The sequence below is a fragment of the Mirounga leonina genome, unplaced genomic scaffold (assembly GCF_011800145.1).
Source record: "Mirounga leonina isolate KUSES-001 unplaced genomic scaffold, KU_Mleo_1.0 Mir_101595, whole genome shotgun sequence".
Lineage (NCBI taxonomy): Eukaryota > Metazoa > Chordata > Mammalia > Carnivora > Phocidae > Mirounga > Mirounga leonina.
This window is the reverse complement of record NW_023270158.1, coordinates 15,821,693-15,836,403: the sequence shown is the minus strand read 5'-3', so window position 1 is coordinate 15,836,403 and position 14,711 is coordinate 15,821,693. Positions and strand designations below refer to the sequence as shown.

The 14,711-nt window shown below is 39.1% G+C and overlaps 1 protein-coding gene across 3 annotated transcripts in view; it reads left to right on the top strand.

The window, feature by feature from the left end:
• Window positions 1-13,300, top strand: part of TAB3 (TGF-beta activated kinase 1 (MAP3K7) binding protein 3) — a 58,724-nt gene extending 45,424 nt beyond the window's left edge. For 2 of the 3 annotated variants that reach the window (XM_035001186.1, XM_035001177.1), the window contains 2 exons: window positions 4,914-5,015; window positions 9,094-13,300. In XM_035001186.1, the coding sequence (XP_034857077.1) occupies window positions 4,914-5,015; window positions 9,094-9,242 (251 nt within the window). In that variant the 3' untranslated portion in view covers window positions 9,243-13,300. The remainder of the gene's footprint in view (window positions 1-4,913; window positions 5,016-9,093) is intronic. The other variant, XM_035001195.1, reaches the window with a different exon arrangement.
• Window positions 13,301-14,711: the final 1,411 nt, after the last annotated feature.

Below are 14,711 nucleotides of genomic sequence, written 5' to 3'. Positions count from 1 at the left end.
TAAGTATCTTAGTGGATGACTTCCAAGTATTAGATTTGGCCGTTTCAAGCTGAAAGTCAGAGTTACGTATCACTGATCACTGTAACCATTTGGATTAATAATACATGAGTCTTTAAACTTGATGTTGCCTGGGTGTCTACTAAAGAAGCACTACCTATTACTAATCCAACAGATAACTGATTCAAGGGCTGTTATAAAAGAATCACTCTACTTAAGGGAGTATGTTGAAAAGTTGTTAACCTGAGCCTAGAGGACCCAGTTGATGAGCAGACAGTGTGTCCACCATGAGCCATCTCATTAGCATAAACTCTCAGGTATGGTCCAAAGGGCCCACTGTAAATAACAAAGACCCTCTGATCACTTGGGAAATTTCAAGATTTTGGTGGTTATCTCCCAGGAGCTAGGGATTAAAGCTAGACCCATCTTTAGGCAAGGTCAGATTCTTTACTTACACAGAATTTATGCAGTGGTTACAAAGAAATTTGTAAATACACAAAGCCTGAAGATTAATAATCAGTGACCTAAAATTCCACCTTAAGCTAGGAAAGAAGAACAAAGTCAAGGAGATGTAAAGATAAGTAAAACGTAACACAAATTATCGAAATCAGAAACAAAAGATGGGTTACCCATTAAAATAAAATGTGATGAACATCTTTATGCCAGTAAACTCGGCACTTTATGTGAAATGGACGCATCTACTCAAACTGAAAATGAGATGATATAGGACCTAATAATAGCTGTATATCTATTAAAGAAATTGAATCCATTATCTTAAAAATTTTCCCACAAAGAAAACTCCAAAACCATATGATTGCACTGGTTGGTGAATACTGTAACACATTGAAGGAAGAGATCCTACCAATCTTACACAAATTCTTTGAGGAAACAGGAGAAGAAGGAAAGCTTCCCCCCACCTCTTTTTTTTGGGGGGGGGGGGGCTCTTATGGAGTCAGCAGAGCCCTGATTTCAAAACCTGATAAAGGATTACCTACTCACCCCCGCCAAAAAAAAGAAAACAATTACAGATCAATAACCCTCCTGCACTTAAAGCAAAAAAAATCCTTAATATTCACAATAAATAGGATAATATATGATGACCAAGTTTGTTTTAGCTTAGGAATGTACTATCAAAGGAGAAAAAGCTCATTATCATTTTACTAGATGCAGGGAAAGCATCTGACTTAAGTCAACAGCCATTCCAATTAACATGGTTATTTGCAAAGACAACCTAAGGTAAAAAAAAAAAACAAAAAACTGTTAGAACTAATTAGTGAATTTAACAAGGTCTTGGGATGGAAGGTCAGTATACAAGAACCATATTTCTATATACTAAGCAAACACCTTAACGAAATTAAAAAGAATTACAAAACCATCAAAAGACACATTACACTTATGAATAAATCTAACCAGCATTATAGGCTGAGAACTACAAAACGTTGCCAAAAGGAATGAGAGTAATACACCATGTTTATAATTAAATAAAAATTGGGAAACTTACTATGCAAAATCATCTGTAAAAAGAATGAAGTTGGAAGTCTTAGCCCTAACTAACCTTAGGACTTACTATAAAGCTACAGTCCTCACGGTGTGTTATTGGCATAGGGATAAAAAGTAGATAGAGAAATGACTGTAGCTTTATAAATAGCCCGGATATAGACCCTCACTTAACACTGCCAAATTCTTGACCAAAGCAACCAATGGAGAAGGGAAAGTTGCTGGAGCAATCAGTGCTGGAAGAACTAGATAACCATATGGAAAAATTACCAGTTTTGATTCTTACCTCCTATACACAAAAGTCACACACACTTAAGTGTCGAGCTAAATTATAGAGCTTCCAGAGCGAAACACAAAATATCCTTGCAACTTGGGTTTAGCTTAGAATTTTTAGGACCCACAGCAGTTGGTACTTGAGCCTTCATTAAAATTCAACACTTCTACTCATCAAGAGATACTATTAAGAAAGTGAAAAGGCAAGCCAGGCGGCTGGGAGAAAATATTTGAAAACGTATCTGGTAAAAAACAAAAACACAAAAACAAAAACCAACCTGGTATCTAGAATATATAAAGAACTTTTATAACACAGTAATAAAAGGACTGTCCAATTTTTAAAAGGTCAAAACATTTGAGTTGACACTTGACAAAAAAATATATATAAATGGCCAGTAAGTACATTAAGAAAATGCAAATTAAAATCCTGAGATTCCTGAATAATGATGGTATGAAACATTAAGGAGGATGTAGAACAAACAGAATTCTTACACATTTCTGGTAAAAGTTTAAGATGGGGTGACCATTTCTTATGAAACCGAACATTCATTCACCTGCCTGGTAGCTTATCAGTTCGCCTTCTGAAGACTTATCCAAAAGAATTTAAAGCCTATATCCACAAAGTGATTTGTATTAGAAGATTCATAGCATTTTTACTCAAAATAACCAAAAACTTGGGAACATACCAAGAGGCCATCAACAGATGAATGGATAAACAAACTGATATATTCCAATCATGAAATACTACTGAGCAGTACAAATCAACTACTGTTAAACATAACATGGACCAACCTCAAGGACATAATGCTGTAAGAAATAAAACACAGAAGAATGCATTCTGTATGATTGTTTATATGCATCTCATAAGCTATATATTTATGCCAAAAAACAGAACAGCTGTTATCTCTGGGATAACAGCTCTAGAGGTCGGGGATTAACTGGGAAAAGGCATGGGAGGATTTTATGGGCTAATGAGAATGTCTTGATCGGGATTTGGGTTGTTAACAGCTGTATATGCATTTGTCAAAACTCCTCAAATGGCAACACATGTGGTTTGTGTATTTCATTGTGTAAATTTTACCTTGAAAACTCAGAAGAAAATAAAAGGACACTTTCTTGAGGTAATGGGATAGTTCAGCTGCCAGGAGCCCATACACTCCGTGTTCTAGCCGTGGTGATATTGGTGTGGCAGACGGTCACTCTGCCTGCTGTCTTTGAGACCAACACTATGTATTTGAGGTGGGGAGCTGGTGTTTGGCTCAGCTAGGAAAGGTGCAGGGCTTGCATTATTAGGATGCTGTAATATCAAGCTTCAGCGGGCTCTCTAGAAGTACTTTCATACAAAAAAAGCTCTATTTTATGGCACTTTGAATTCAAACAAATTTTGCTAAAGCTGATAATTGGATAGTCCCTTGGAGTTAGCTGTAATTAAATTACAGTTACAATCAACTTTTAAATTATGTAGCAAATGCTCAGTATGTAGATGGATTATGTAGATAGACGCTTGATGCTACAAAGACGGGACTCCTCCCCCAGGCAGCTTATCGTCTACCTCTACAGTTTTGAGTAGACTAGAGAACTAACATCTTCACTATAAATGAATCTCTACTATAGAAATCCAGTTGAGCTTTCATTATATATACTGTTGGTGAGAGCATAAAATAGTATTATTATGTAACCCTTACACTTTTTAAACCTTTCACCTCTTAAAATTTATGAATAGACCTTAATGCTACAATTCCTTAAGAGGGCTTTTCATTACATTTCTAAAAGCTATTTGATTTTCTCTATGAAGTCAAATTTGTTTTCTAAGCATTTGCAGATTTTTTAACTAAATTGGCTTCTTCTAAAAAGTAGCTTAATGTAGGTTTTCTTGCAGTATCACTTAATTTAAGGTCAAGTATAAATAACTGGTAGAATTGATTTATTGGTTAGAATAAATGCCTTGGAGTTATTACAGACATATATGGTAAATCCAAGTGGAATAAGGATGTTTGTCTGAAGTATGGTGATAAAAAGGAGAGAGTAAGAAAAAGAAACAGAAGGAAAAAGAGACCTGGAAACCTTTTGAACTGAACTTTGTATTGAAGCAGTGCAGTGTGCATGTAAGCTCCTCGGCGGACTCAGCAAGTCCTCCCCAAGCTATCATTGGTGAGAGCATTGACCTTGGTGTCCCACTACTGGAGCGTGTGTCTGGGTGGTTTTGGCCACCTGACCTTGTTCAGACCTAGTCTGTGCACCAGAAAGGCGATCAGTCCAAATACTTAATAGTTTGTGTATTTTACAGGGCTGTTGTTAAGAGTCTGTGAGAGTAAGTATGTGACACTAAAGAAGTGCTTTACAAATTTAAGAAATAGAACTTACTCTTTGGAGCCTAAGGAGACCATTTACTCTGCTTTTGTTTACTCTCATAACGGAGTGTTTAAGTGCCGAGGCACCACGCTTAGAATTCTGGAGAAGTGATTTCCAAAGGTGGATTGTCCTAGGGGATTGCTTATGTGGGCTCAGAACAGATCAGAAAATACAAGATCTTTCTTTGTTCTTAAGGGCAAATGATACCAAGTCTTAATAGAAAGAAAGGACTACTTACTAATAATGTATAAATTAATAGAAACAAAAATCTAGCAAAAAATTGGGATACCTGCAGTCCATATTATTTTGAGTTCTGATTTTTTCAGTTACTGCTACTCCTACTCTTTAATTATGATGTACTATAGTTTTATCTTATTTTAATGGATTCTTTGGCTAGCCTTACACATCATGTACTTTCAACCTGTGGTTTTCTAATAACTGTTGCTTACTAAGGCAGTTGCTAGAGTATCATCTTCCACAGTTTGCCCTTACATTGACATTTAATTACCATCACTGAATTTGCACTAGGAAGGGGGGCAACTGGTGAAATTAGGCATTGATTCCAAGTAATTGTAGAGGATGGAAAAAGTTCTAAGAGCACTGTTCTGTATAGGTTGTAAAAGCAATATTAAAAATGGCACTTACCCTCACAGGAGAACTAAAGGGAACATGAAGCAACAGAAAGGGTAAACAGGCAACTGTCCATGTCCCATGGGAGATCCTTGGGAGCCTGTCCACTCTTCTCATGGATGGCTTTAATCCCTTTTCTCCTGGCTTTGCTTCTTTTCATGCAGATTCGTCAGACCCTTGCACAATTGAGAGGAAAGCCCGAAGAATTAGCGTGACCTCCAAAGTACAGGCAGACGTCCACGACACCCAGGCAGCAGCTGCTGAGGGTTTGTACTTGTGTGTCCGGATTTTGTGCACAAAGTCCAAAGACACGTGTTCGCCCGTGTAGAGTTACCACAAGTAAAGGCTGCCTTTTTTGGTCCCCCTTTAAAAAAATAACTCTCTCCAAGCGACTGGCTGGCTCAGTTGGTGGAGCATGCGACTCTTGATCTTGGGATTTTGAGTTCGAGCCCCTTGTTGGGTGTAGAGAGTACTTTCAAAATTATTCTCTTAGCCGAGTTTCTAAGGCTGTGCTGTCCAATAGAAATATAATACAGGCAGATACATAAAATATTTCACCTAGTATATTGCAAAGTATTATCGTTTCAGTATGAAGTCGATATAAACTAGCGAGATATTTTACATTCTTGATTTCATACAACATCTTTGAAATCTGGTGTACATTTTACACTTAGAGCACATCTCCGTTCACACTGGTCACATTTCAAGTGGCCAATAGTCACCATATTGGACAGATTGCTCTTAATAATAGCTTCGAGAAAGCAAGGCCAAGTAATTAAAGAAATAACTTGAAAGTTCGGGATTTTATAACTTCTCACTGCAATTTTCTAATGCTTCTTGAATTTTACCCTGGGATTCAGTTGAAATAAGGGTTCTAAAAATACTGTTTATGTTTGAGTTTATGTATGACTGTATAATATAAACAATATTGGTGAAACTGTTGATTTGTGATGTTTTCGAGGATTATTTTTATGGAAATCTGGCCTATTAACCCATTTAAAAATAGTTTTTTTAAGTTTTTTTTTTTTTTTTTTAGGAATCTCTACACCCAACGTGGGGCTTTTAACTCATGACCCCAAGATCAAGAGTGGCATGCTCTTCTGAGTCAGCCAGGCGCCCCTAAAAATAGTCTTAAAGGAAAAACATATTGACTTCACTTTTCCTTTGTGTATAAATATGCATATTTTAAGGGTTTTTTTTTTCTATGAGGCCTGAAATATTTTGTTAAACAGTCCATAAAAAGACAAGATTTTACAACTGTCGATCAAATGAAAACGGACATCTAAAATGTCTTTTGGGGGCGCCTGGGTGGCTCAGTTGGTTGGGCGACTGCCTTCGGCTCAGGTCATGATCCTGGAGTCCCGGGATCGAGTCCCGCATCGGGCTCCCTGCTCGGCGGGGAGTCTGCTTCTCCCTCTGACCCTCCTCCCTCTCATGCTCTCTGTCTCTCATTCTCTCTCTCTCAAATAAATAAATAAAATCTTTAAAAAAAAATAAAAAAATAAAAATGTCTTTTGGGTTTTAGAGGCTTCTATTTATTTGAGAGAGGGAACACAAGCAGGGGGAGTGGGAGAGGGAGAAGCAGGCTTCCTGCAGAGCAGGGAGCCCGATGCGGGGCTCGATCCCAAGACCCTGGGATCATGACCTGAGCCGAAGGCAGAGGCCCAACGACTGAGCCACTCAGGCGCCCCTGGAGGCTTCTATTTAAACAGTACTTCCCTGTGATGAAATGAGCAGTGTCTTACCAACAATAATTGTAACTTAGGTGCCTTGAAAACTTCTGATAAGTTACTTCAGAGTGACTTGATTCCAAGTTAAATCATCCCGGTCCTGAAGTAGAAAACGTGCCCCCACCAAACACGCCTCTTTGGCACAAGGAAGGGTTACTCTGAGGGACTGTGAAGGCTGGAGCAGCCCTGACAACAGAGTACAAGTTACCCTTGAGTAAGGAACATCTACATTGATAAAGGCAGTCTCCACCTAGAAGTGTTTCCCTGCCCCTCCCAGAGAGCCTTGTGACTAAATCCAAAGAGAATTGGATCAGTGGAGAAGGGAACTGACTTAAATCTAGGTAGATCTTCCCTAACTGGCTTCCCCTGCCCTGCCTCCAGCATCTTTCTTTTGTCTTTAGCTGTAGATGGTATGTTAAGTGGCAGCTTGGCCCCCTTTGGGGAGTTATTTTTCCTAGGTCTCTGCCCTGTGTGTGTGAGGTACACATGTTAATGAACTTGGTTTCTTCTCTTGTCTTTTATTATAGGGTGGGTCTCAGGCAAGAACTCAGGAGGATAGAGGGGAAATTATTTTTACTTTGCGTACAGTATTAGACAATGAAGAGGAGCCCCAAGTATCCTGTATTAGTTACGTTAAAATAGGTTGTGCAGGTATTTATGGAGTTTAGAAAATAAAATTTAAGGCTAGGTTTGGAGTTAGACTTCATGAAGTAAAAAGTTGCCTGCTCTAGAAAAGTATGAAAGTGAGTTTTCAGAGCCTGTTTATTAAAAACCAACAGCAATACGGTTTAAGTGTTTACCTTTTAGGAGAACAAAATGCCCTGAAAACCAGAGTATTGTATGAGAGAGGACCTTTTCTGGAAGTGGCGTGGAGAACATTTTTCCTCTAACAGAAGGCTGTAACAGTTAAATGTGCTTTTTATTCTTCCATATTGTACAAAAAAGAAAACTATCAAGTCTCTGTGTTTTGGAGTCATGAGCCAAAAGATACAAGGTGGGTGATAATGGCCACTCAGATCGCCAGTGGAGGCCAGAGAAACAAACCCATTCTCCTTTTTATAGTTCTAGGAATTGGTTGATGAACCCAGTGGTTGTCTGTTCTGTTGTAAAGCTAACATCTCCCTCCTGTTTCAACCTGAGCCGCCTTATTGCCTGTTGTAAGGTTTGAGGTCTAAAACTTAGGTCTCTTTTCACACCAGCCATTTGTCATGAAATACGAATTGCTAACCACAAGTGAGTTCATTAATTTCCACTGGAAGATAAACTTAACCCCAATGGTAACTGATTAAAGCCTTCCATCTTAGTTTCTTCTGTGACCGGCTTAGGTAGGCTGCCTACCTTAGATCTTAATCTCATTTGTGTCCACAGTGATGATTTCCAGTGTTTTACAGGTAGATTTTCCCAGCCTCCTGGCCATGCTCCGGATTCCAGGGGGAATTCCACCCAGATATCTTTAGCCTTCTACTCACTGCTGCCACTTTCAGTAGAGACTGTTCTTAAAAAGAAAGATTTACAAATTAACTTCCAAAGCAAAGAGCCTTTTTTTGAGCTCAAGGCCAGAGAGATGAGGATCTAAGTTTCAAGTATTTTTTTTAAGATTTTATTTATTTGACAGAGAGAGAGTACATGAGCAGGGACAGAGGAAGAGGGAGAAGCGGACCTCCCTGCTGAGCAGAGAGCCCGACGTGGGGCTCGATCCCAGGACCCTGGGTTCTGGATCTGACCACAGGCAGACACTTAACTGAGCCACCTAGGCACCCTAAGTTTCAAGTATTTTTAAAGAAAATCCTGAGGACTGGGGCTATTGGGTGGCTCAGCCGGTTAACCTTTGGCTCAGGTCATGATCCCATGGTCCTGGGGTCTTGTGGAGCTCAAGCTCCCTGCTCATCCCTCTGTGCCTCCCCCCACCACACCCCAGCTCGTGTTCTCATTCTCTAATAAATAAAATCTTAAAAAAAAAAATCCTGAGGACCCACCTAAGGTTGCGAGCATTTTACATTGCCAGATATAGACATTTTTTAAAAACTATCTGAAGGACCTTATAATGCCAAAAAGGAAAAAATATGAGAATAAAAAGCAGTCTTTCACATTGAATGAATTTAGCTTTTATGAAAAACTAGAGAGTCTCTTTTAACCATTCTGGGAGCAACTCCGTGAGGAACCATCGCAGTCACTGTGAACCATTATAATTAACTAACACATACATACTGTGAAGCTGCAGGTCTCCCAGCGGATATTGAATACAGTATAGCCACTACTATGAGGGGGCGTGTCCTGGGGGGCTGAAGTTTGGGGGGGGGGGAGTAGGGAGGGCGCTGAATTTCACATGCTGCCTGATATTTCTCCTTCTGTTCATTTGGCTACAATACAGTATAACCACTATCTCTGGATAATGAATGAGGAAGGTAGTCTATCCTGGACTTCAATTTATCTTCTTAAACCAAGTACAATTTGTATCATAAACCTCCTGTTCTAGTAGCTGTGGACATTCACTGGCTTTCACCTTAGGCCAAGTAGAAACTATTTCTTTTTGTGTGTGTGTGTGATTTTTTCAGTTTGGATTATATTTGGAAAAATTCAATCTCTTTTCTCTCTTGATCCTAACTTCCCTCAGAGCATCTAACTGGCTCCAAACAGAGTCCCCGGACACAGCCCCGTGATGAAGACTATGAGGGGGCCCCATGGAATTGTGATAGCTGCACCTTCCTGAACCACCCCGCACTGAACCGCTGTGAGCAGTGCGAGATGCCACGGTACACTTGAACTCCCAAGAGTCTGCGTCGACTTGAGAGAGAAACTGGGAGCACGCACTAGAAGAAAAGGAACCTTGGGAGTCTGTGCATCTGCCTGGCCTTTTCATTTCTGATTCCACCGGGGGAGGAGCAGCGCCCCTGTAGGGCTCGTGCTCACTCAAGAAAAATGGGGCGTTCTCTTTATTTTGTGTTTTTGTTTTTTTCCTTTCTTGACTCATTGCAGAGTGAGATAGAAAGGGATACTTGAAACTGGGAAAGGATTCACTCCTGAAAGAATGTCCACAGAGAAGTCAAGAACTCTTCTGTGGACTCCCAGTTAAAGTTACTGCTGAGCGGCCCTCACTTTATAAACTAGAACTTTCAATCATGCTGTGACATGTTACATACAGTTCATGCAGACTGACTGTGACTTCCCGGAGCAGACTGCCCTGGTCACAGCTCTCTAGAAAACCAAGGTTCCCCAGGCTTCTTCCCGTTGTTGCCTACTGAGGAGAAGGACAGGAAAAAGCACCCAGAATATGACCTTTTTTGTGTGGGGGGCGGGGGGGAGAGCAAAATAATAAGGGTATTTGTAATTGCTGCTTTTTTCAGAGGTAATTTCAAACACAAACACAGTGGCTTAAAATGTGATTTGTAGCAGTCAGGAATGAGGCATAGCGTGCCCTTCCTTCAAAACTACAGAGGTGATAAGATCCCTTTTACTTGTACAATAATTCATTGAGCTCAATCAACACTGGTAACTAAGACCTAATGATGCCACATAGTAGATATAATTTTTAAGTTACTGCATGCTTTTATTAGGCCATTGGCTTTAAAAATAACAAGTCCTTACCAAGTACGATTTTATGAATGACCTTCTCGTAAAACTCTGCTTTGCCAATAACACAGTGAATGTACGCCAAATGTAAATCCATTCCAAAATCCATTTGGAAATCTTGAGCTCAGCTGTGGTTCTGTAAGAAATGTTTGCAGTCCATAGGGCCTTTTTTTTCCTCCTCCTTCCAGTTTTGTGACGAATTCACGATGTTTACAGCACAGTGTTTTGTGCCAGAATCCTTACATAGCTGAGAAAAAAAAAAAAAAAAGAGCTGTTCAATACAGATTGATTTGCACATGTTAATAAACCAGTGTGAGGGAAATTACAGTTGGCCAAGATCATAAAGTTGTACACTGCATTACTTAGGAGGAAGAGAAGGCTAGTCAAGGAACAGGATTAAGAGAAAGGTGAATACAAAGGACTTTAAAACTAAGAACTGTTTCAATTTAACATACTCTATTCAGAGGTAATACTGAGTTTGTTCAAGTAGTTCAGGTGATACTAAAGCACTCCTTGTTTATGAAACCCCAACTTTAGGGTATGAATAACTGAAGAGCTATAAGATCATGTGATTCACTAGGGTGTACCACTGGAAAATTATGAATAGGACATTTAATTAAGGTCTCTATCACTGTTGAATTTCCTTCCTAGCTCAGAATTGGATTTTGGAATCTTCTTGTTATTTGGGTGACTATAAATAGCAATAAAGTCAGTAGGGTTTCTAATCCTAAAGGATTTTACCAGAGGTAAAACACCATACTGTGTGTCCCGCTACACACACGCACACACACGCACACGCACGCTCTTTAAGCTCTTATTGTATTCTACTTTAGAAGTGATATCTGGCAGACCTGGAAAAACAAGCTGCACTTAGTAGTATAATGAAACCAAAGGCTTAATAACCCATCATCATTTTCCATCAAAATCATCTAATTTCACACTCGGCCTACAGCTTTGAAAACGTTTTTTTCCTATGTGGGAAATCCCCCCCCCCCCCCCCCCCCCCCGAAATATCCACTCGTCTCACAAGAGTATGCGTGGCTCTGTGATGACGCTGATAAACCATCTCTCATGAAACTGTGGCCAAACTGTGAAAATAATGGTGAGAAAACAGGTGGGCTTAAAAGCGACCTGAAAACGGCTTTAAGGTTTCTGTGACACTGGGATCGGTCCGTCTCCAGTAGCCATCTTTCAGTCCTACTATTCTCTAATACGCCAAGGCCTTCGCCTTTGTATGGTTTCGTATCTCTTTAGGGATGATCAACCCCACTTGGTATTAAATAACAATTTAGGGAAAAATATATATCCTGCTTGGTGTTCTAGCTAAAGGTTTACCAGTATTCTTCGATCTGCTGAAGGGGCAGCAGGTAACTTGGCACTTGTCGGTTGAGAATGAAAGTAGCATGTATGCAAACAGTCGGATGCTATATTAAAACCCTGTAGATGACTTTACAACTATTGCATGAACACACATCCAGGTTAATAAGCTATTCTCATACCCTAGATGCATGGTTCCAGTCCTTTGGTGATCTATCTAGTAAATCATCCTTTTCACCTGCCAGGAAAAAGAAGCAACCAGTGTCTGTGATAGGTGTAGAGGGTGGGGTAGGAGACATCAGAGCTGGATTTTAAAGACGTTTCGTCTGTGTTCAGTTCTGGTTGTGCCCAAGTTTCATAGGCCAGCGTAGGCTGTATTCAGTTTTTCAAGTAAGCAAAACTGTCTTACACGGACACATTTGGGAGGTTTACCTGTGTTCCCTGTATATACTTGCCTGTGACCGCTTTAAGCAAGAATTCAGTCCACTCTCCCGGTGCCTTTGCAAAAGGTCTCCCGGTCAGATGGACGTGCAGGCACGGTCGGCATCGGAGTGGGAGGAGAGAAGGTGCACGGTGCCCATCCGCCGCCCTACTTCGGCTCTCTGGTTCCGTGGGTGCACTTTGTGTTTCTAGTAAAAAGTATTGTTTCTGAAAACATGACTAGTTTGATGTACCTGGTAACACATAGGCCTGACGATACATGTCACACTATTTCATGGCTTTGTAAACTGGGTTTTTAGAAAGCACATTTGCTGTTTTGTTAAAAGTACATGGCCCCTTAACTTTTGGAGTAGGTCTGCAGAGTTTAAAGTGGGAATGGAGGAGCCAGAAACTTTCTACGCATTGTCAAATGTTTGGAATTCATAATGACCTTGTATGCGAGAGCAAAGAGGCAGGAGGTTTTAAAGAAATAAAAGAACTGCATTGTAGAAAAGGTAGTTTTAGAGAAGATAAGGGATGGTGGGGAAAGTGTTGCTAATTTGTTTATTTCCCTGAACGAAAGGGGAAGTGTGATGAGCAGTTTAATTTTTAAGGAGCTGGTCTCGATTTTAGTACTTTTTAATTATTAAAAAAAAATTATCGTTTCCGTAAATTTTGTCATTGGTTTGTCCCGGTTATTGAGGGTTCATATCCAGCTTTCTGTGGCAACTCCGTTTTAAATAGTATTTTAAAAGGTGACTGTAATAATGTCTTTGACAGTATAAACAAAAAGTAAGGATATAAGGCATAGAAAATTTGTCCTTTGAAAATATCGGTGATGTATCCTGGAATGTGAAGATGTCCCTTCATAGTTAAATTTGATTTATTTTACTATTGTAACCACTGTTCAGACTTTGAATGAATCCATGTTACAGTGTGTGTCTGTATATTGGTCGAGCAAGAAAAATGACCATTGAAATATTACTATAAAAAATCAGAATAAATTGGGCACTGTCTGTTGCACCACTACTGTATCTCTTTGAAAGAATTAACAGTATTTTCTTATTGTAAAAGTTAATTCTGATGATGTTTTCACATTCACTAGACCTGCATTTTTTTTTTTTATCATTTGCATCCCCAAATATTTAATACAAGTAGATTTTGCATGGCTTGGGCATTCAGAGATTAATAGAATGATGACTCAGTCTTAGTTTCTAAAGCCATGAAAAGTTGCTTTGAGACTGAACAATTCTGAATTCTTATTTATAATGACACCCAATGTCCATGTTTCCCTACTGTAAAAGAATTGATCAGTTTCTTCATTAAAACAGCAAGAACTTCTTAAATCTTGTAAATACCATGTTTCTTTTAGATTTCTGTGTATGCTGTGAATCATTTTGAGGTGAAATTGTACAAAGGCATCTTAAAAGGCTATGCATGCATTGTACTTCCAAACAGTACATATTCGGAAAGTCAAAGATTCCTGCAAAATAAATTAATAAACTAAAAGCAAACACTACATTCTGCATCTTTTCTGTGTAGTTAGAAATCATCTACAGTATCAAACTAGTCCAACACATTTTCTAGACTGAAATACGCGGTCTCAAAATGTAATGTTCCAGCATATTTCTGTTCCTATATTAGAACACGTCGTAATGTTAGATTTGGGCATTAAGTGTACATTAACTTTAAAAATTGGGTAGAAGGATATATAAGCAAATTTTATGAAAACGGTGGAATATGTTAAGAAATTAAATAATGAGTAATTTTCTTCTCAATTTTTTTGTCATTTGTAGCTAGCTACAAGTTGACCCTTGAACAATATGGGTTTGAACTGCATAGGTCCACTTATGTGTGGACTGTGATAAAGACAGTACAGGACTACAAATGTGTTTTGTCTTGTGATTTTTCTCCATACTTCCTTTCCTCAGTGTGCTTTATTGTAGCAATATAGTCTATGATACATAGAACATACAACATATGTGGTGAAGGACTATGGTATCTATAAGGTTTCCAGTCCACATTAGACTATAATGTTTCTGGGGACCCAGAAGTTACATGCGGATTTACCACGGTGCAGGGGGCCAGTGCCCCCGAACCCCCATGTTGTTCAAGGGTCACCTGTCATTTGTCCAAGGCAAATTGTCGAGGCCTTGACCCACTTGCTAGAGTCTATAGTCCACGTTCCAACATTTGCACAGCAATCAGCACAGATGAATTCTAGGAGTTAGCCTTTTCAGCGAGTAAGCATATTTGAAGTCAAAACATTTCTATTACTTTTAAAAAATATATTAAAATTTATATACACACCCAAATACAGAATTGTAGAATGATCCCTCCTTTGCTCATTACCCAGCTTCCAAAAGGACCCTTATGTAAGCAAATGAATTTCATCTGTATTCTCATTTCCCCCTAATTATTTTGAAACAGAACAAATCCTAGGCATCATAGCAATTCATCTATCAACTTTTTTTTTAAACATAAGCACCATATACTCCAATCGCACCTTGCAAAATAACAGATACCCTATGTTAACTTTTCCAAGTAGCTTTTTTTTTTTTTTTTTTACAAGCACTTCTCAATTAGGGTCTGAGTAGAATACCTGAAATTGTTGTCCCTTACATCTTGAAACTACACAAGTGTTTTCTCTCCATATCTGAAATCAGACTTTCCCTCATTACTATTTGGTTACCTCCCCACTGTATCTTACAGTAAGTAAAGTAATGCATAGACAGAAAATCCAAGACAATTTTAACAATGGTAGGTGGACTACTTTTCTAATTCCCCTGCTCCCTTATTTTCCACATCCTAGGTTGTCCCTTTTTTTTTTTTTTTTTTAAGATTTTATTTATTTGACAGAGACACAGCGAGAGAGGGAACACAAGCAGGGGGGAGTGGGAGAGGGAGAAGCAGGCTTCTGCCCAA